Consider the following 20224-nt stretch of genomic DNA (forward strand, 5'->3'; position numbering starts at 1 on the left):
AAATAAAATATGAGCCAACAGAATTTAGTTTGCACTCCGCCCGAAATTCGCGAAATTGCCGAAGCAACAACGCAAAATTTGTTACCTGACAAGTCAGAAGCGGCATCCAAAAACTAAATAACCCTAAATTCATTAAAGCATAGTGTGCTTTTTTATAGATAGCCATAAACGACTCCTACTGAGAGACGTTAAAAAACGTATGATAAACGCAAATTAGAAAAAAGTAGATGAAATTAATAATCATAACTAAAAAAGTGTCAGTTTTAGAACCATTCGGTTCCTCGCAGATTCGGTAGAAAACACACACGGGCTGTCACTTGTCAAACGTTATCATAACCTTAACCTCTCAAAACGTAAATAAAAACAAATTTACTTTAAAAATGGAACAAAACACCACCCAACAAGTAAACGTATACCGAAAAATGTTAGCTGCATCAATTTGTAGTATTTTAATGGAGTCTGGTTTTGAAACGGCCGACAAAGAAAGCATCGGTACATTAACAGAAATGATCCAATGCTGTAAGTTTCTCCAACATTTATTTTCAAAATAAACTCAGTTTCTTCCAGTTCTAACTGAAGTTGGTTCACTTTCAAAAAGCTACTGCGAATTATCGGGCCGTTCGGAGCCCTTAGTCGCCGACGTTATTTTAGCATTTGTGGAAATGGGGCACAATTTCAGTGACTTGATGGTGTACACAAAAGGCATGAAACATTCAGTTTTACCCCCTTTGCAACCACAACAGCCTCAAAAACAGTTAAATATGTTGCCGGCAGGGTCTAAACACCCGTTGCCCCCCTATATCCCACAGCATTTACCACAGTTTCCTGACCCCCATGCCTACGTTAGGACTCCTGTAAGTTTTTGGTTTTGTGTGAGTCAAATGTTTTATAAATGTATTGCAGACACACAAACAACCAATTATTGATTATGAATCGGTGAGAGAAAAAGCGGCGATTCAGAAAAAAGACATAGAAAAGGCGTTAACAAAGTTTCTTGCAAAGACTAACCCCACACACAATTTGTTTGATACAGATGAGGCAAATATCTTTCCACGTAAGTGTTTTATACAGGCTGTTCCGTCTAAACCTCACATTAGAAGTATTGGGAGTTTGAAATAATCGTATTTATTTGAAAATTGGTACATAGCCATAAATCATTAAGTCCTCCTAAATGAAAATATTTTCAAGATGGCGGCACTTCCGCTTATACCGGAAGTCGGTCTCAACTTTCTTATTTTAAATGGAAAGGTGTATCTTTTACTGCGTTTTTGGATTAATCGGGTTATTTTAAGGGAGTTTTCATCAGCTTTCCCTATACCTAAATTTAGCCGTTTTTGATATATTTGGAGTTTTTCAAAAATTTTTGGTACTGCACCTTCCACTTTAAAAATCGGTAACTCTGCCCATTTTCAAAGATTTTGAATTCGTTTTTTTGGCGTTTGGAAGAGAAAGCTTAGATCCTTTTTCTGGTGTTTTCAAATTTTGAAAAAAAAAAACATCCCAAAATTTAGGGTTACTTATAATTTAAATACTCATAACTCATTTTTTCAAATGAAAAAACCCAATTTTCATTTTACTAAATAGAAGAGAATTTAATTGGGCATTGATCTGTATTAACATTCCCTATACCTAAATTTAATAATTTTCAAGTTATGGACTTTTTTTAAGCCTACAGAAAATTTATTACTAGCCACACCCGTTTTCACAGTTTGCTATGGAAATCAAAAATGTCAAAATTTTCTCTAAACAAACGTCAAAAGTAAATTACTATTTGACAAATAGTGCCAAAATATGAAAAATCGAAGTTATGCAAACTTAATTATTATTGATAGGTTCTATCATGCGATCATTATTTAAAGCTAACAAATGAGAAAAATTTATTTTTGTTTAATGAACAACATCATAATTTTGTTACACTCTCCATAAATACAAAATAAATTAATTAAATCTAAGTTTGAGTAGCTTTGACTCTCCATATTTTGGCACTATTTGTCAAATAATAAGTCACTGTCGACGTTTATTGAGAAACAATTTTGACATTTTTTAATTCCACAGCAAACTATAAGAAAACGTAATAGATTTTCGACATTCTTAAAAAAAAGTTACCATAACTTAAAAATTATTAAATTTTGGTATAGGAAATGTTAATACAGATCGATGCAGAATTAAATTCTCTTCCATTTAGTAAAATAAAAATTGGGGTATTTCATTTAGAAAAATTGAGTATTTGAATTATTACAAAAGTAACCTTAAAATTTTAGGGTTTGTTAATTATTTTTCAAAATTTGAAAACACCGGAAAAAAGATCTAAACTTTCTCTTTCAAACGCCAAAAAAACGAATTCAAAATTTAAAAAAATAGCAGTTACCGATTTTTAGAATGTAATCCAAAAAATTTTGAAAAACTCTAAATATTTTAAAAACGGCTAAATTTAAGTATAGGGAAAGCCGATGAAAACTCTTTTAACATAACCCGATTAATCCAAAAACGCAGTAAAAAATATACCTTTCCATTTAAAATAAGAAAGTTGAGACCGACTTCCGGTATAACAGGAAGTGCCGCCATCTTGAAAATATTTTCATTTAGGAGGACTTAATGTATTATGGCTATGTACCAATTTTCAAATAAATACGATTATTTCAACTCCCAATACTTTTAATGTGGGGTTTAGACGGAATACCCTGTATTGTAGAATTTATATAAAGCGGGATTTTTTTAGTAATAGCTTGTAAACCTGCCTACCCCCCTTATTTGAGTGCTCTCCTCCCACAGGATCAAATTTTTGATCCTGAAGACCTCGAGTATGACCATAAAAGTCAGATGATCCAACAATCGAAAGAACAAAAAGCGAAAGAAAAATCTGAAAATAAAGATGAAGAAGAAACTGAAGAAACGTTAAATGATTCCACAAAAAGTGAAGAAAATACAAATACAAATGTATATATTGATAACCCGTATCTAGCTGCAACCAAATTACCTAAAAAGGACGAAATGGAAGTGTCATAAGTAAGGCTAAAGTTAGTTTTAATTTTTTTATTTATACAAAATATAGGTAGCATTTAATATATAATTTTATTTAGGAAAATCTGAGTTACAGAAATGAATATAACAAGATTTAAATCAAACACACTTTTGTTACTTTTTGAAAACAAGAATGGCTGAAATAAAGCCTCCTCTTCCAAACTTGTCATCCACCCTACCACACTTTCATTTCGATTTTGTACTTTAAGCCACAACATCAAGGGTTGAAAATACTGAAGCATTGCTTCAGCAGATAGTCGATCTGACTGCCCTCTAGTTAACATCTTAATCACTTCTTTCCAATGCCTGGCCTTGCCAACTTTCAACAAGTCCCTGAAAAAATCCCTGTAATTATTATTTTTTAAATATCAAAAGTCGTTACGATAAAACACGTCCGGCTTCCCTCGACCGGTAAATATCACAATTATGCAACGGTCCCACGTGACCCGAAGCAAAACACATCGAACTATGAATCTGAAATTCGAGTAAAAGCGCTACGTAATATTTCATATATGAAATATCGGCGGGAATGTGGCGTTTTGCAGCAGCGTCGAAATGGCTTTCAGTGCGAGGGATTGGAGGGATTATTCCCTGGTAGCGTAGGCGTAATTCCCACCAAGCTGCGTTCATGTTTTGGACCCCATTTTGGAAAATCTCGTAACGCCACTAAAAAAATTATACTGAAATTGGAATTGGGAGAAAATAGTATATTAAAGTACAAGTTGCACAAATTTGAAATTCCGAAACGAGCTGCGAGTTGAGGAACAAATGAGTGCTTGAAGAACCTTCTGCAACAAGTGCTTTATACTATTTTTTCTATTTCGCCGCTTTATATCATTTTATAAATTAAAAAACGAAAATTTAATTTTTTTCTAGAGAATTTTGCGACGGTTGGCGACATTTAGGTATGTGGAATAATTTTATGCGGCTGTACAGGGTGCTGCATTTTGGATGTCCGAATAGGGAATCTCCGAAACTAAGAGGTTTAGCCAAAAACGACTAATACATTCTGGGGCTCATTTTTTGAGTAAATAATATTGGTTAAAACCGCATCCCGCTATCATTTTTTGTTTTTGACTTATAGACAAAAATTGACATTTTAGCGAAATCTAAAAAAATTCATATCTTCCTTATTATAGAAGACACAAATTTGAAATAAAGACATAATACAGGCACTTTTTTACGTAGAATTTAATAATGTAGTTAACAATTTTTTTCAGTTGTTTGTTTAGCCGTAATAAAATATACTTGTATTTTTTTAAATGGGAATCATAGATGGCTATGTCATTTTTGTAAAGCTTGTTTTTTTCTTATCTAAAAAATATATATTTGCAACAAATTATTATAATACATTTTTAGCAAAAAATTATCTTTGATTTTTGTTCGCAGTTGGCCATGAAAAATGTTGCATCTTCAACTAAAAGGATTTAAACTATATTATATTCAACCAGTGTCACTAATGAAAGAGTTTTCTAAGTACTAAGTAATGGAAAAGTTGCAAAATAAATTGTAAATCAACTTATTGGCGACTAATAACATTTCTTTGTTTTTAAACAAGCTAACATTACCATTACAACTTCTAGTGATATATAGAGTGTTGTAAAAAAAAGGCCGCTTTAATTCTTCAATAAAATATATTTTATATAACACAAAAATGACGATATGGCTATTCAAATACCCAAATTCCGTCTATGTAAAACGTTATCCTACCTCCAATAGATCATCAAAAAAATGTTTTTTCTAATTGTGTTGACTGTTGACACATTTGTTTTTCCTATTTTTGGATTTTTTTAAAATACGTAATAATTTTGTTCTGAGGCGCTCGCATATTTGTTCAATGCTTCGTCCGTATCGTATTTTTTAAATTTTTATAATCTTATCTATTTTTTCATCTATTTTACAGTTCACAAAACTCTTATTGATTATTATTTACACATTTGGAGTGAAATAGTTTTTCCATGGCCAACTATTATCAAACAAAATATGTATTTCACTTTTTAAGTATAGTTGTAAAAAAATATTCTGTTACAAATATGTATGTTTTAGATCAGAAAAAAATAAGCTTTTCAAAATTGCCATAGCTGCCTATGATTTCCATTTAAAAAAATACAAGTTTGTCTTATTACGGCTAAACTAATAACTGAAAAAAAAATGTTAACTACATTATTAAATTCTTCGTAAAAAAGTGCCTGTATAATGTCTTTATTTCAAATCCGTATCTTCTACAATAACGAAGATATGATTTTTTTTAGATTTCGCCAAAATGTCAACTTTTGTCTGTAAGTCGAAAACAAAAGACGATAGCGGGATACGGTTTTAACCACTATTATTTTTTCAAAAAATGAGCCCCAGAATGTATCACTCGTTTTTGGCTAAACATCTTTGTTTCGGAGATTCCCTATTCGGATATTCAAAATGCAGCACCCTGTACAAAATATAAATAATTCATATTTTCACATTTGAAAATGAATTGTGAAGAAAGTCCGTCACTAAAATTAAATTACCGCGAACGACTCATTCCAGCACTCAAATGACCTCATTTGGGTGCTGGAATAGACTTATTCCGAAATAGAAAAAAATACTTACCGCGTCCACTAGATATGCAAAAGGGGCAAAAGCAACCTTTTTCAAAGCCATCAACATCAAAAAATTAATGTTAGTTTCGTAACTGTCTGTGTTTTGGTTAAATAAGCCGACTCGGTGCAAGTGCACCGGATTGAAAACTGATAAGGAGATGGCGTTTGAGACTCCTTCGTGGAAGCCAGGGTTGGCCCCGTCTCGGTATAAGTATGGTTGCTCGTTGTAATATAAGTAGTACTGAATGTGGGCCATTTCGTGGTGTGTTGAAATTAAATCATCCATGTTTACTTCAGTACACTGTTTTATTCTGTAATCAATTTTGTTACAAAAGTCCCACGCACTTGACGTGCATTGTACTTTGCGGTCGTTTGGTTTTTCAAACATTGAGAAACGCCAAAATTCGGGGGGCATGGGTTTGAGGCCGAGGGAAGTGTAGAATTCTTCGGCCATCTGAAACATTCTAATAACGATTTTATTATTTCAAACTTTCAAAGAACAAATTACTGTACTTAATTTTAATCAAATTTAAAACGAAATTTTAAAAATACAAATGGTGGAAATTTTAAATATCAACATTAGAATCACAGAAAGATCGATTTCGAATTTTTAAAGAATGAAAAGATGTTTATATTTGTGTTATTACTAAATAGTTTTGTATTCTAAAATTTCTAAATTTTAAAAAAACAAATTCATATTTTCAGTTAAGTACATTCTAATTCGAGAAGTCTTAAGATAATTGGAAGTTTAAATTACGACTTTGAAACAGAAATTAGAATTCCAACTTCAAATTTTCAAATAGTTGAAGTCAAGTTTGAAGTGTTAGTGGTGTAATGCAAAAAAGTGCAAAATCGAAATCAACTACATATTTTGAAAACATAGTTATAGTTACTCTGAACCCTTAGTTCGCTTACAATTTGTTATTTTAGATATATATTTTTGAAAACACTTAATCTCAAAAAAAATATCTGGGAATGATTTTTATATTTTTATAAACAGATTGACGAAAATATTGACCCGGCGCATCCACCATTTTAGTGCACTTAAAACATGACTATTTCCCTCACAAAAAAAGCCACTCAAATGTTTCAAATTTCTGAGACTCATCCAATCAGATTTAAATAACACGATAATTTAGCACGTGAGCAAATACCCAATAATTAGCCCATGTGCCAAATTACCGAGAAATTTGAAAGATTTGAATGATATACAGTATGTCCCCGGATTGAGTTAAGAGAAAAAAAAAATTATCTTTGGTTTTACGCCAAAACTGCAAAGGAAAAAAAGTTTTTGCTTTACTTGAAACCAGCAAATCTGTAATTAAAACTTCATTATTCTAACTCAGTAGAAAGAAAAGTTCATTTTTTTCTCTTGATTTTGGAATAATTTTTCTCACATTGACGGTTTTATTATTTTGACAATGATGTCACTATGACAAATGAGTTTACGCAAGTTAAATAACAAAAATGTTTGTAAAAAACATAATTTTAATAAATGGCAACTCAAAGAAACAGCTTTAAGCTAAAAACCAATGTAATTTTTAACAAGAACTATCATTATTTAATTAATAAATTAATTGTCAAAGTGACATATAGTTGTCAAATCATTAAAACCGCCAATGTGATAAGACTTAAAAAGCAGAGAAAAATTATTTTAAGTCCAAAATCAAGAGAAAAATGAACTTTTCTTTCTACTGAGTAAGAATAATGAAGTTTTAATTACAGATTTGCTGGTTTCAAGTAAAGCAAAAACTTTTTTCCTTTGCAGTTTTGGCGTAACATCAAAGATAAAAAATTTTCTTCTCTTGTAAACTTAATCCGAGTGCATACTGTAGATAAAAAAATAACAAATATTTTTTTTAGTTTCTGATAATGAAAACATTGTATTTGTAAATTTTGTTCGGGAAATAATCGTCGTGCATGCCAAATTATCGACAATTTAACATTGACACTATTGATAATTATAATAATTATTATAAAAATTCGTTCCTTTCAGGGTGTATCGATTGATTTTTCTTATTTTAGCACAAAAATATCGTTATTTTTACATAATTTTGTGGAATCGGTCCAAAACATTGTAAAATCAAATCTCAATTTCCTCTTTGAAATTTCGAAATAATACACCAAAAAAAATCTGATTTTGAGTTTAAGAGATTGGAATATTTCTAGTTGAAACATATTGAATACTAAATTTTAAAAGTCTGGATTTGTTAAACAAATTCTAGTCCACATTTTGGCTAAAGGCATACGAGTTTAATGGTTTTTAAGTGGAAATTATAAATTGTGTTATTATTTATTTATTTCAGGTTAAAAATTTCTAAAAATTACAATAAATTGTAATTTCAATTTCAATTAAATTTGAAAGTCGGTCAAAAGTTCGAGTTTACAGGAGTTCAAGAGAATTTTCCAGTTATAAGTAAGTATTAAGTTTAATTACGAAGTTGTAAGTCTATAAGAAACTCTATAAGAAAACAATATTATGAATGCCACCCGTTTCATTATGATACATTTAAAAAGATTTAAAAAAAAGTAAGTACAGGTACCAGCACAAAATAATAACATATTTACATGAAAAAACAAATAAACAAGATACATATCAGGATTCATAAATATTGAATAGTATGAACTAAAATCTCAGCTTATTTCTCAACAAGCTGGAAATTTTAGATTTATAATCTACAATTCAGAATTGGGGAATAAAAATTTTAGACTTCGATTCCGAGGGTGAGTTTGAATTTTGAATCACAAGTCAGATTATTTAAAGCATAATATACGTTCATGATGATTCAAAAGGTCCGTACTAGATCGTGGTGTGGTTTTTACAATTTTTACGTAAAACGTTAAATTTCGCGCATGATGTAGTTCAAAAGGTACTGACTGAGCGTTGTTCATTTACGCTATGTTTAAATACCTATTTACTCACCACGCAACGATAAAAAATTAGCATATCAATGCTTATAGTAACGTTTAATCAAATAAAAACAAATTATATAGGACATTGATAGATAGTAATCTAGTCCATCGCCTAAAATTATTTTCAACTATACAGCGTGTCTCAAAAATAAGTTACAATACAAACTTGTGTTTTTTTTAATTAAACATCATATGTTTCTTAGTGTTTTTGGATGTAGATTTAGATGATAATGTTTCTAAGCTAAACTTTTATTGGTCGACTTTGCTTAGTTTTAAAAATAAGACGGTTTTTTGACGAAAACATGTACTTAAAAAAAATATTACACAAAAACTAAGACATCTAGAAATATGTTTTTTTTTACTACCGCAAAGAACAAGCTATAAGGTTGCAATATTTTTTTAGTGTGTTGCATTTCCAATGATAAAAAATGAAGGCGTTTCTTAAAAGTTCAATAACTTAAAAAATTAAATGGAACACCCTATTTATTGTTTTTGCATTTAAAAGATTATTAAATTGTCTTTCTAAAATTATTACTTTTAGGTTTTTATAATCAATAACTAAAAAAGATATTTAACGTTAAACATTAAAACAAATAATTACTATTGTTTCAGTAGCCAAAAAGTGCACAGTTGCACAAGAGATGGAAGAAATATCACTTAATAATCACATTTTTGTTAAACTGAATCCATTATTCTTTATTTTTACAGTAAAATAATTCAAATTTCAGTGTTTATGTCAACTTTAACAATCTTTGAATAAATCAACGGATATGTGATTTATGGTTGCCATGGTATCAACAATGCTCAGATATTGATAAGGCATTGTTGCTACAATTAATACTGAATGTTAAATATCTTTCCATTTGTGAATTGTAGACATTAAAAGTTAATTTTTTTAGATAGACAATTTATCAATCTATTAGAGTCAAAAATAAAAAATAGGGTGTTCCATTAAATTTTTTAAGTTATTTAACTTTTAACAAACTTCTTAATTTATTAATCTTTACAAATGCAAAACACTAAAAAATTGCTACAGCTTTAAATTCTGTACTTTCTTCTTTGCAGAAGTAAGAAAAAAATTGTTCTAGCTGCCTTAGTTTTTGTGTAATAAATTTTTAAAAAGTGCATCTTTTCGTCAAAAAAACCGAACCGTCTTATTTCTAAAACTAGGCGAAATTGACTAATAAAAGTTTAGCGTAAAAACATTGTTTTAGAAGGCTACATCGAGAAATGCCAAGAAACATATGGTGTTTAAAAAACACAAGTTTGTATCGTAACTTATTTTTGGGACATGCTGTATGATTGAAAATAATTTTAGGTGATGCACTAGATTAGTATCTATCGATGTCGTACACATTTTTTTAAATTTTACCACTTAAAGGTCACTTAGAGACTTTTTCAACTGGGACACCTGTTTCACTGGAATCACCGTGTATATGTATACACAGCCTGTATGTACAGGCTGTCCCAACGGTCCGAAAAACCTCTATAACTTGTTTATTTTAAGAGATATTGACTTTTTCTTTTTTTTAGATTATAGCTGCGTTTTTGATGCACATTTTAAAAATATTGCGGTTTATATACAGGGGGTCCCAATATTAAAAAAAACATTAAAGTTATGTTTTTTTAAATGGAATCTACTCAGTTTGATTTTATTTTTGGATTCTACGCTAAATTACAAATAACTTTTATAGAGGTTGTTTTCATTTGTTATCAATTTTGATTTGTGGCGCTTTTTTACCAGAATTTTTGAAATGCAGGGGTCTGTCTAAAAATTCGTAACTTCTAAATGCTTGCACACAAGTTAAAGTAAGTAACGCCGTTTGATTCCTGAAGGTTTGCCGCATCTTTTAAGTGTTTACTCAACAACCTGCTCAGTGGCATGTGCCTACTGCGATTTTTTAAACATGACAAATTAAAAATGTCAAAAACTCATTTTTTTTCAAATGGCACCCTCTATTTATTATTGTACCAATCAAAAGATCTTTTGACAAGCTTTCTATCAATATAAGGTTTGTATAGTCTAGTGTAAAATTCTAAGTTGCTATACTAAATTAACTAAATTTCGAAAAACTTTTCTGTTTTGGACAATAAAAATCGAGTGGGCTTCTGTCATTGTTGCGATCTGTCAATTTTATTGGGAAGATTATAAGTCCCAAAATGAATTTTACTCGTCAAGAACTCATTAACATGGTATACAGTCTTGGTGAAACGGATCGTAATATTTTATTGGCTTAAAGAATCTACAAATAAAAATACCCAAATGCAAGAGTGCCGCAAAGTGCTGCATTTAAAAAATTGTATAAAAATGTGTATAAACTGAGACCAACAACTGCGGAGGATATGAAACAAAGAATACGTGATACATTCCATTTAATAAATGCAGATATGCTAAGTCGTGTTAGACTATCTTTTAGACGAAGACTGCATACTTGTATTGAAAAAAATGGTAATATTTTTGAACATCTGTTATAAAGAAAATTGTAAAATAGCTTTAATGTTTTGTTTTTTTTTTGTTTGTTAATGTATTTACATTTTTCTACTAAATTGTGTTAATACTGAGTTTGCGATATTTTAGATTTTGCCTAATTTTCTCTGTAACTCAATTGTGGACAATATTGTACATTTTCTTGCAGCAAAGAATTTCCAATTCCATACTTTTGTTTATTTTCTGTGCTAATTTTTTTGTGCATAAGGCCCAGTCGATTTTTATTGTTCAAAACAGAAAAGTTTTTCGAAATTTAGTTAATTTAAGAAAGCAACTTAGAATTTTACACTAGACTATACAAACCTTATATTGATGGAAAGCTTGTCAAAAGATCTTTTGATTGGTGCAATAATAAATAGTAGGTGCCATTTGAAAAAAATGAGTTTTTGACATTTTTAATTAGTCATGTTTAAAAAATCGCAGTAGGCACATGCCACTGAACAGGTTGTTGAATAAACACTTAAAAGATGCGGCAAACCTTCAGGAATCAAACGGCGTTACTTAATTTAAGTTGTGTGCAAGCATTTAGAAGTTACGAATTTTTAGACAGACCCCTGCATTTCAAAAATTCTGGTAAAAAAGCGCCACAAATCAAAATTGATAACAGATAAATGAAAACAACCTCTATAAAAGTTATTTGTAATTTAGCGTAGAATCCAAAAATAAAATCAAACTGAGTAGATTCCATTAAAAAAAACATAACTTTAGTGTCCCTGTATATAAACCGCAATATTTTTAAAATGTGCATCAAAAACGCAGCTATAATCTAAGAAAAAGAAAAAGTCAATAACTCTTAAAATAAACAAGTTATAGAGCTTTTTCGGACCGTTGGGACAGCCTGTACATACAGGTGAAACTTAAAAAAAAGTGGTACCTAAGCGGTGTGAATCCCTGTCTCAGCATTTCATCAGTCACATCAATCGTCTTATACTCCGGATACGGCGCCACCATGTCTACGATTTTGCTCCAATCCTGTGCCCAGACATTTCCTAAAAGATGTGCAGGCAGCGGCCCTTCGGGCCTGACGACATACGGCCCATAAAATTGCAAAAGTTTCCTTCTGACATAAGTAAACAATTCCCTGTACAGCGGTTGCAAACTTATCCAAGTCTCAGCAATCTCAATCTCGAAATTCTGTTGTTCATAAGCAAATCTCATCTCCTCTCCCGCGTCCAAAAACCCGTTCATCCTCGCGGCCTGATTGGCGATTTGCACATATCTCATGAACTTATTTTTCATCGGGGGGCCCACCTTATCGTGCCATTCACGCCAGACATGAGCCAATTCCATGTGATTCCGCGAATTGCCCATAATCCGAATCACATCCGGGTCAAGTTCTAGGTCGCAGAAGAGACTCTCGTGGTTGTTAAACGGACATATCCTGATATGGCTGTAAATATCTTTCATTTCGGAGATGAGATGATAAATCTCATTGTATTTTTCGTCGGTTAAACTCGCACGGCTGTTTGTTATCAAAAATTTCAATTGTCGTCTGACCATTTGGTCGGGGAGGCGAGTCCAATCGAAAGTCATAGCGCGTTTCCAGGAGAGCTTGTTGAATTTTGCTTGAAGGGTTTGTTCTTCGATCATTTTTCGTTTGTTGAAGTCGGTCATGTTGGTTGAGTAAGTCCATCGCGCGGAACTGACGCGGTGACATATCCTCGAAGCCTCGTTGTCGTATTCACGCAGGAATTGCAATGCTTCGCCTAGGTTTACGTTCGTACCCTAAATAATAACGGACGTTATTGCATTAACATCTAACGGTGAAGCGAAATTTTTTATTGTTGGCGTTTCCACCAAGGTGAAAAGTATGAAACTAAGCCTTCAGAAAATAATAAATAAAAATTAAAGTGCTATAAAATATCTCAATGTGTTTTGAGAATGAAATTTTGTTATGCGATTTTATATTTCCTGAAAATAATGTTATTTTTTAATTTTTTTTTAATCAAGCTCCACTCTTGTTATCAGAATTAGCGATTCAGTTAATAAAGCATAATTAAAACTTAAATGTTATACAGGATAATTTTTTAAAAGCGGCAGGCGCTGTAGAATTTTTATACAGGATGACTCAGGGGTGTGTGCAATCTCTATAGCTTTTTTCTATACAAGTTATCGACATGATTTTTTTTAGGCAATGAGGCATATTGTAAAAATATTTTTATTTATACCGGGTGGGGCATCCGTTACGTCCAAAAAGAAAATCTCCACTTCTAATTAAATAAAATTGTTGAATTTTTTCACACTTACCTGGGCATTAGTAAGGTACATTCTCTATTTTTTTGGTATTTTTCATTCGCTAACAAAGCCAAAAAAATAAATAAAAAGTAATTTTCTCCCAAAAAATTTAATTCTAATTTTTATACTGACCTACGCAGATTCACTTCCTTTGAATAAAACGCAATTTTCCATCTTAACTTTGAAAATCATTTTTATTTATGACCTACTACTTGTGCCATCGTAAATTTAGGTGACAATGGGGAACTGCAATTGGGGTTTACAACAAAAAGACCCTTTAAAGCGCTCGGCTACCAGTAAATGATTCTTTTGTTGGCAAATTATACCATTTTGTCATAAATCACGGGTCTGGTTTGTGTTTAAATAAAAAAAAGTGATTATTTGGTTAACCAAGTCAAAATTTGAAATTGTGATATCAAAATTTGATGCGCTGACAGGTACAGATTCATTTAGTGTAAAACTTTATAGGTAAATTAACAGAAAATATTCATAAAACACACAAAACTGTTACGGACTCATTTATTATCCAAAAAAATTAGAAAAATTCTCAAATTATACCTTATCAATAGTTAGTTAGGTATACAAGGTTATTCATAAATATGAAGCAATATTTGAACCTCAAAAATGACCTATAAAATGATGTTAATTTAAATAATAACTCGTGTCCTATCTCTACTGATAAGAATTTTACAGCCCTCGGAATGTGGGTATGGAAATTTGATTTTTTTTGTAATAACTTTGGAACTATTTGACCAAATATTATAAAATTTGGAACATTTCCCTGTGACAACATACCCTTTGAATTGGTAATCACGAAAACCGGATACATCCACTCAATTTCTGGTTCCAGCAGTTGCAGGTCACATTTTTTGTGTTTTTCCATTTTTTTGCTCTCTTAACACCAATTTTTTATTGCCCAAATCGATAGAGTAATTAATTTCGAATAAAAAACGCATAACCTTTAATACCCCTAAAATGGACCGTTTCAAAGATATTTTAATTTAAACTGAGGGCTACACAACGCTGAAATCAAAAAATAGGGAATTTGAATAAATGATATCCACGGCAACAAATGACCATGGTCCCACAAATCGCTGTCAGGCATCTGTCAACTTTGACATTGGACGATTATTACACAATTAATCAAAAATATTTTATAAAAGAGTTTGCCTCAGATTCCAAACATAACTTAGAATAAATACAAATGGATCTCGTAGCATTTAATTCATAAAAAATTCAAAAAAATTTATTGTCAAAGTTAACAGATGCCTGGCAGGGATTTATGTGACCATGGTCATTGGTTGCCGTGGATACCATTTATTCAAAATCCCTATTTTTTGATTTCAGCGTTGTGCAGTCCTCAGTTTAAATTAAAATATCTTTGAAACGGTCCATTTTAGGGGTATTAAAGGTTATGCGTTTTTTATTCGAAATTGATCTCTCTATCGATTTGGGTAATAAAAAATTGGTGTTAAGAGAGCAAAAAAATGGAAAAACACAGAAAATGTGACCTGCAACTGCTGGAACCGGAAATTGAGTAGATGTATCCGGTTTTCGTGGTTACCAGTTCAAAAGGTATGTTGTTACAGGGAAATGTTCCAAATTTTATAATATTTGGTCAAATAGTTCCAAAGTTATTACAAAAAAATCAAATTTCCATACCCACATTCCGAGGGCTGTAAAATTCTTATAAGTAGAGATAGGACACGAGTTATTATTTAAATTAACATCATTTTATAGGTCATTTTTGAGGTTCAAATATTGCTTCATATTTATGAATAACCCTGTATGAAATATCGCCAGTTTTAATTAATTTGAAGTCGCGATTTATCAAGTGCGCGTAACCGATGCCCCACCCGGTATACAGGCTGTCCCAAAGTAAGATACACAACTAAGTTCTGTTTTTTTTTTAATGAAAATTCTCAGTTTTTATTACATTTTTGAATTCGCCACTAAATTGTCGATATAACGCACTTAGTGTCTTAGAATTATCTGCAATAGTTTTTTACTTATGCCAATTTATGTGTCAAAATTGCGTCGTGCGTAGACCCACAAAAAAATTCATTACTTCAAAACTATTCAAGATAACTTAACCAACTTTTTCCAGTCGATTCCTTAAGTTTTAGAGCATTTTCTGAGATAAAGGCAAACTCGGAGTCGATGTTTTTATTAAAAAAACAGAACTTGTGTATCTTATTTTGGGACACCCGGTATATGAATAAAAATATTTTTATAATGTGCCTCATTGTTGGATCTATCGCCTAAAAAAAATCATGTCGATAACTTGTATAGAAAAAAAGTTATGGAGCTTGCACGCACCCCTGGGTCATCCTGTATATGACCCGATATCAAAAATTAAAAAAGTAAGTGAAACATGGCTTTCAATACAGTACGATTATAAGCTGATATTTTAAAATTTTTCTTAAATGCATATTTTACTAATTTACAGAATATTTTGGGTAGTGATGGGCACAATCGAATGAATCTTAGCGAATAATTCGATAGTTGTTTGTCATTCGAATTATTCGATAGTAGAAAACGCATTCATTCGTTAAAAGAAATGAATATGAGCGCAATACCAAATTATCGAATAAAATCATTTGTTTCTTTCTCACGTATAGTGAGTTAATGTGTTTATCCACAATCACTCTATAAAGAGACTTTATTCCACACTTTAAATGCGTATAAAGTACCACTTTATCCACTAGTGGAATAAAGTAACTTTATTCCACTGTTAGTAACTAGCGCACCGCGTAGCTGTTTACTATGTTTAACCGAAAGCACATTTGGCGTGACGTTTAAATGTCAGTTTAATTTTTAATTAAGTTTGAAATAATTTGGGCCTGTCATTGTGGATAAAATGTTATATTGCAGTCGTGTGTTAGTCGCCTTTTATCCACTTAAGAAAACATTCTTCATTCAATAGAAGTTTGTACCTACTGAAATTTTGCCAAGCACGTACGCATATGAAAATTTGTTTGATTAAAATCGTTTATTTATTAAATAAATAATTAAAAAATACCAAAAAATAAAAACAAATTATAAAACATTTGAACTTAAACATTATACAATGTTGTTTTGTCTTCCAGATCCTTTATTTACTATTACTATTACAATTACATTTAAGACTTGGGTAAATGTAATTGTAATATTGTAAATGTAATTGTAATAAGATCTGGAAGCCAAAACTGGACTAATTGACATACAATATAGGTAGATCCACAAATAAACCTCCATTTAATCATTATACAATGGTTTTAATTAAAAATAATACAAAAATAACGAATAAAATTAAATAAAATTTACAACACTTTGGGTATTAACCTCTTAACTTGAAATTGTAACTCTGTTCGTTTATTTGTGAAAAATAATTTTGTTTGTTGAGGTTTTTTCAGTGGAGGTCCTAAAGGTCTTTGCAAAGTTTGTGATGCGAAAGATTCGGATGATCGAATCGAATGTTTTTGATTATCGAATAATTTGAACTATAGAATGAATCATTTCACCACCATTTATTTGCTCAAACGATTGAATAAAATAAATGAATGATTCATTCAATAGTTCAAATCATACAATAACTGATTTTCGATAGTCAAAATCATTCGATTGTGCCCAACACTAATTTTGGGCTATATTATGAATTTTAAATAAAGACTCAATTTTTTTCATAATTTGGAAGATATTAGCTTTCTTGGTAAAGACATGTGCAATTGTTCTACTTTTACTAAAAGTTATTGATTAAAAAAATTATCAAAGTTGAAAAAAAAAGAATTATAAGTTATGCCAATTAATAACTGTAATAGTGAAAAAAAATCGAATAATAGTTTCTTTAGTCAGCGAAATAACACTATTAGACTTTAAAATTTTAGATAATCTGTGCTGATGACACCAATTATATTTTTTATTTTAATTTATGGATAAATAATGATGATTTTCTAAAAAATAACTAAAGTAAAGTATGTAATTTCTCGTAATGAACAATGAATTTTTTTGGGATGCTAGGAAATTAAGAACGATTTTTGTCTTACATAACACGGAATAATTACTCATACAATAATTATGGGAAGCAGTCAATAATTAAACAGTTTATTACTTCCGCTTCATAATTGTATTATTTTCACTTTCATTATTATACATAATTTATTTACCTACAAACGGGTGTAACAGCGAATACACAAGAATTTACCTTACTGTTTAAGAAATTGCATTAAATGTAAAAAATAAAAGATAAATAAATTTCGAAACAGAAACTTTTCTTTAATACAGAATTAATTGAAAATTAATGTATTTTATAAAAATAATTGCTTCAATCCCTATTTTAATCTTGGAAAATAACAACACCACTAAAATTCTCTCCTTAATCGAAATGGGGTGTATGTACTTTATAATTTTTTATTATTAATTTAAAACCCGACATTTAATTTTTATTGGGGGCTTTTGCAGAAAATTATACAACATTTTACTTGGCTTTTTTTGAATGTTTTTATTGGCACTTTTTTCAGAAAAAAGGTAGGTATGTTCTATTAAAAAAAAATAGTTATTTTGTAGAGTAGACTTCTTTCACGAGTAGATAAACAATCTTTATCGTCGTGTATAATATTTCGTTTTATTTTGTACTCACCTACCAGAATTTCTTGAATATAAACAGTAGATAAAAATTACTTTCACTAGACGATAAAAGTCTACCTTATCTACTAAAATTAGTTGATAAAAGCACTCTTTAAAATTGAGACAAAATAATCGTCTTTTATTTATTAAAATTGGTTTTGAGATTAAAAGTTTTATCAAGGCAGAGTATCAAGTTGTCAAAATTTGAAGTCTGCTTGAAACAATTAATTACGATTCACGATCTTTTTTCTAACCAGAAAAGTGTCTATAAAAACTGAAAACTTGTTGGACAATTTTCTTATTACTTGTTGTTTCACATTTAATTCGCATCATTGTTAAAAAAAGGCCAAAAGTATGTTAGTTTTTGCTAAAACCGTTCTTAAATTATAAATTTTGTTTACAAGACTTTCTTTTAATCAGATTTACCTAGAAAATTTGCATGAAAATCTTCCTCCTTTTCGGTTCCATTGGTTAATTATAGGTCGTCACGCATTGAATTGTTCGAATTTAAACGGCGTAACAAACAGCTAGGCGCGATTATTTTGAATAACTGTGTTTTACCAAAATTCGTTCCAATTTTCAATATTATGTTCTAAATTCTCAATAAAACTTATTACCTGCACCAACCTGGCGTCGGTGATTCCCCAAGCTTTCTCAAGCAGCAGTCCCAAAACGGCCACAACCCACCACAAATCACCAATCTTCGACATTATTAAAACCCACTTTCATGTTTCACCGTCGCAGTTCAAAATCACACTAAGACAAAAGGCAGTTGTCGTAATTTGAGGTGTGTTTGAAGACTGGCGTGACAAATTGTTCTTCAGTTAGTTAGGGTAAGCCGTGTGGAACAATGTCGCGCGAACTCTTCGCAATCTTCTTTCTTCGTAAAAGACGCATTGCGTACTGAAGGAGTCTTGGACGCGTGCCGCGGGGAAACACCCCTCACGTGCTCAAAGGTGACCCAAGAAGCCAACCGTGGCAGATCTGGCTTTAAGGACACGTTTTGCGAATTTACTTTGATTGATAACAATTAAGCAAGTGGATATCCGTTTCTTATTCGAAATGTTTAGTTCCAGTTGGGCATCTTCATTCATAAAAGAAGATTGCGTTTTAATAACGCCGCAAGGCTGAAATTATTACACTTAAACTGAGCAATTTTGGATGACAATAAAGTTACCTTCAATTTACAAAAAGGTTTGGGGAAGTAGTTTTTAAAATTTTGAATCAACATCATTTTGAGTGCTACAATGAGCTACTTTTGCGCACTAGTGCTAATATGGACTTTCATTTTGCAACGATTTTTATACAACAATTTTATTTAGAAATAAAATAAAAATTACAATTGGTTAATTTCGAACAACAAATACCAGAAGTTACACGCAATTCGTCAGATATGTGAACATTCGAAGCTCCCAAAAACGATAAAGGAGTAACAGCTTCATTAAATTTAATTTTTTTTTAATCTGGGTGTTTTCCTGATCTTCTCCACCTATTAGCAACTTGCAGATCTTCTTTTTATCCTCTAAAGAATCATCTACGTATTCTTCAGCTACATTTGAGGATTTCCAGGCTACATGTCTTTTTATAACCGACATATCAGCTCCTGCGTTGGCTAATAAAGACGCTAAAGTTCTTCTAAAGCAATGTCCAGTATATTCTTTTGCACTTGGGAGTTCCAAAAAAATTGCAATTTTACTTGGGAGACCACCGAAGGTATTGATGCCCAGTGGTTGCACGGTACATCTTCCCTTTTTATAATTTAAAAAAATCTGGCATGAGGAGTATGAGATGGGCGCAGTGTTGCATATTTGCGAACCATATCCACCAAGTTTAGGTCTTTAAAATTTCCTTTTGTTACTGTGAACTCACGCGGCACTTTTGTTTTAGGGATCGGCAACATAATTTTCAAAAAAAAGTCATGTCGTGACAACTTGACAAATTTTATATCATTTTGTTCGTCTCAGTGAGACAAATCAAATGCACAAAAAAAATTTCAAAATGTCCACACACTTTGAAGCTAAAGGGCAAGACCATCCCTTTAGAATGGTCTTTATTTGAAGGAAATCGGCCTAATAGTTATTGAGTAATGATTTTTTAAATTCATTTAAATTAGTTCAAAGTGTGTGCACTTTTTGAATTTTTTTTAGTGCATATGATTTGTCTCACTAAGACGAATAAAATGATATATAATTTGTCAAGTTGTCACGACATGACTTTTTTGTCGCCCTGTGTAATTAAATCTTCTACATCATTTACTTTTAAATTGAGTAATTCTTGCCTCCGTCAAGCTCCCGTAACTCCTATTATTGAAACCACCTGAAAACAAAAAATAAATAGTAACCAAACTTATACGCCAAAAAAACTCTTACTTTTTGCATTAAGTAAT

The 20224-nt window shown here is 31.0% G+C and overlaps 2 protein-coding genes across 2 annotated transcripts; one reads left to right on the top strand and one right to left on the bottom strand.

The window, feature by feature from the left end:
• The first annotated feature begins 298 nt into the window (after positions 1 to 298).
• On the top strand, positions 299 to 3123 carry LOC123010844 (transcription initiation factor TFIID subunit 8-like). Its single transcript, XM_044407998.1, has 4 exons — positions 299 to 519; positions 568 to 854; positions 904 to 1054; positions 2720 to 3123. Exons 1-4 carry the CDS (start codon positions 381 to 383, stop codon positions 3004 to 3006), a joined length of 864 nt encoding a protein of 287 aa, XP_044263933.1. The 5' UTR covers positions 299 to 380; the 3' UTR covers positions 3007 to 3123.
• LOC123010843 (angiotensin-converting enzyme-like) lies at positions 3025 to 18723 on the bottom strand. Its single transcript, XM_044407997.1, has 5 exons — positions 18456 to 18723; positions 11873 to 12723; positions 5608 to 6061; positions 3404 to 3687; positions 3025 to 3354 (listed from the first exon to the last, which is right to left on the bottom strand). Exons 1-5 carry the CDS (start codon positions 18546 to 18548, stop codon positions 3060 to 3062), a joined length of 1977 nt encoding a protein of 658 aa, XP_044263932.1. The 5' UTR covers positions 18549 to 18723; the 3' UTR covers positions 3025 to 3059.
• Positions 18724 to 20224: the final 1501 nt, after the last annotated feature.

Source organism: Tribolium madens, unplaced genomic scaffold (genome assembly GCF_015345945.1).
Source record: "Tribolium madens isolate multiple individuals breed KSU strain unplaced genomic scaffold, Tmad_KSU_1.1 Scaffold_91;HRSCAF=231;Tcas5.2_LG7, whole genome shotgun sequence".
Classification (NCBI taxonomy): domain Eukaryota; kingdom Metazoa; phylum Arthropoda; class Insecta; order Coleoptera; family Tenebrionidae; genus Tribolium; species Tribolium madens.

Excerpts from the sequence above, each read along its gene's own strand:
- LOC123010844 (XM_044407998.1), top strand. The coding sequence starts at position 381 with ATGGAACAAAACACCACCCAACAAGTAAACGTATACCGAAAAATGTTA. Across the intron at positions 855-903 it reads ATGCCTACGTTAGGACTCCT|ACACACAAACAACCAATTAT; the intron begins GTAAGTTTTTGG and ends AATGTATTGCAG. Across the intron at positions 1,055-2,719 it reads TGAGGCAAATATCTTTCCAC|TAATAGCTTGTAAACCTGCC; the intron begins GTAAGTGTTTTA and ends GGATTTTTTTAG.
- LOC123010843 (XM_044407997.1), bottom strand. The coding sequence starts at position 18,548 with ATGTCGAAGATTGGTGATTTGTGGTGGGTTGTGGCCGTTTTGGGACTG. Across the intron at positions 6,062-11,872 it reads CAGGGATTCACACCGCTTAG|AATGTTTCAGATGGCCGAAG; the intron begins GTACCACTTTTT and ends AATCGTTATTAG. Across the intron at positions 3,688-5,607 it reads TTGCATATCTAGTGGACGCG|TGGCGTTACGAGATTTTCCA; the intron begins GTAAGTATTTTT and ends TAATTTTTTTAG.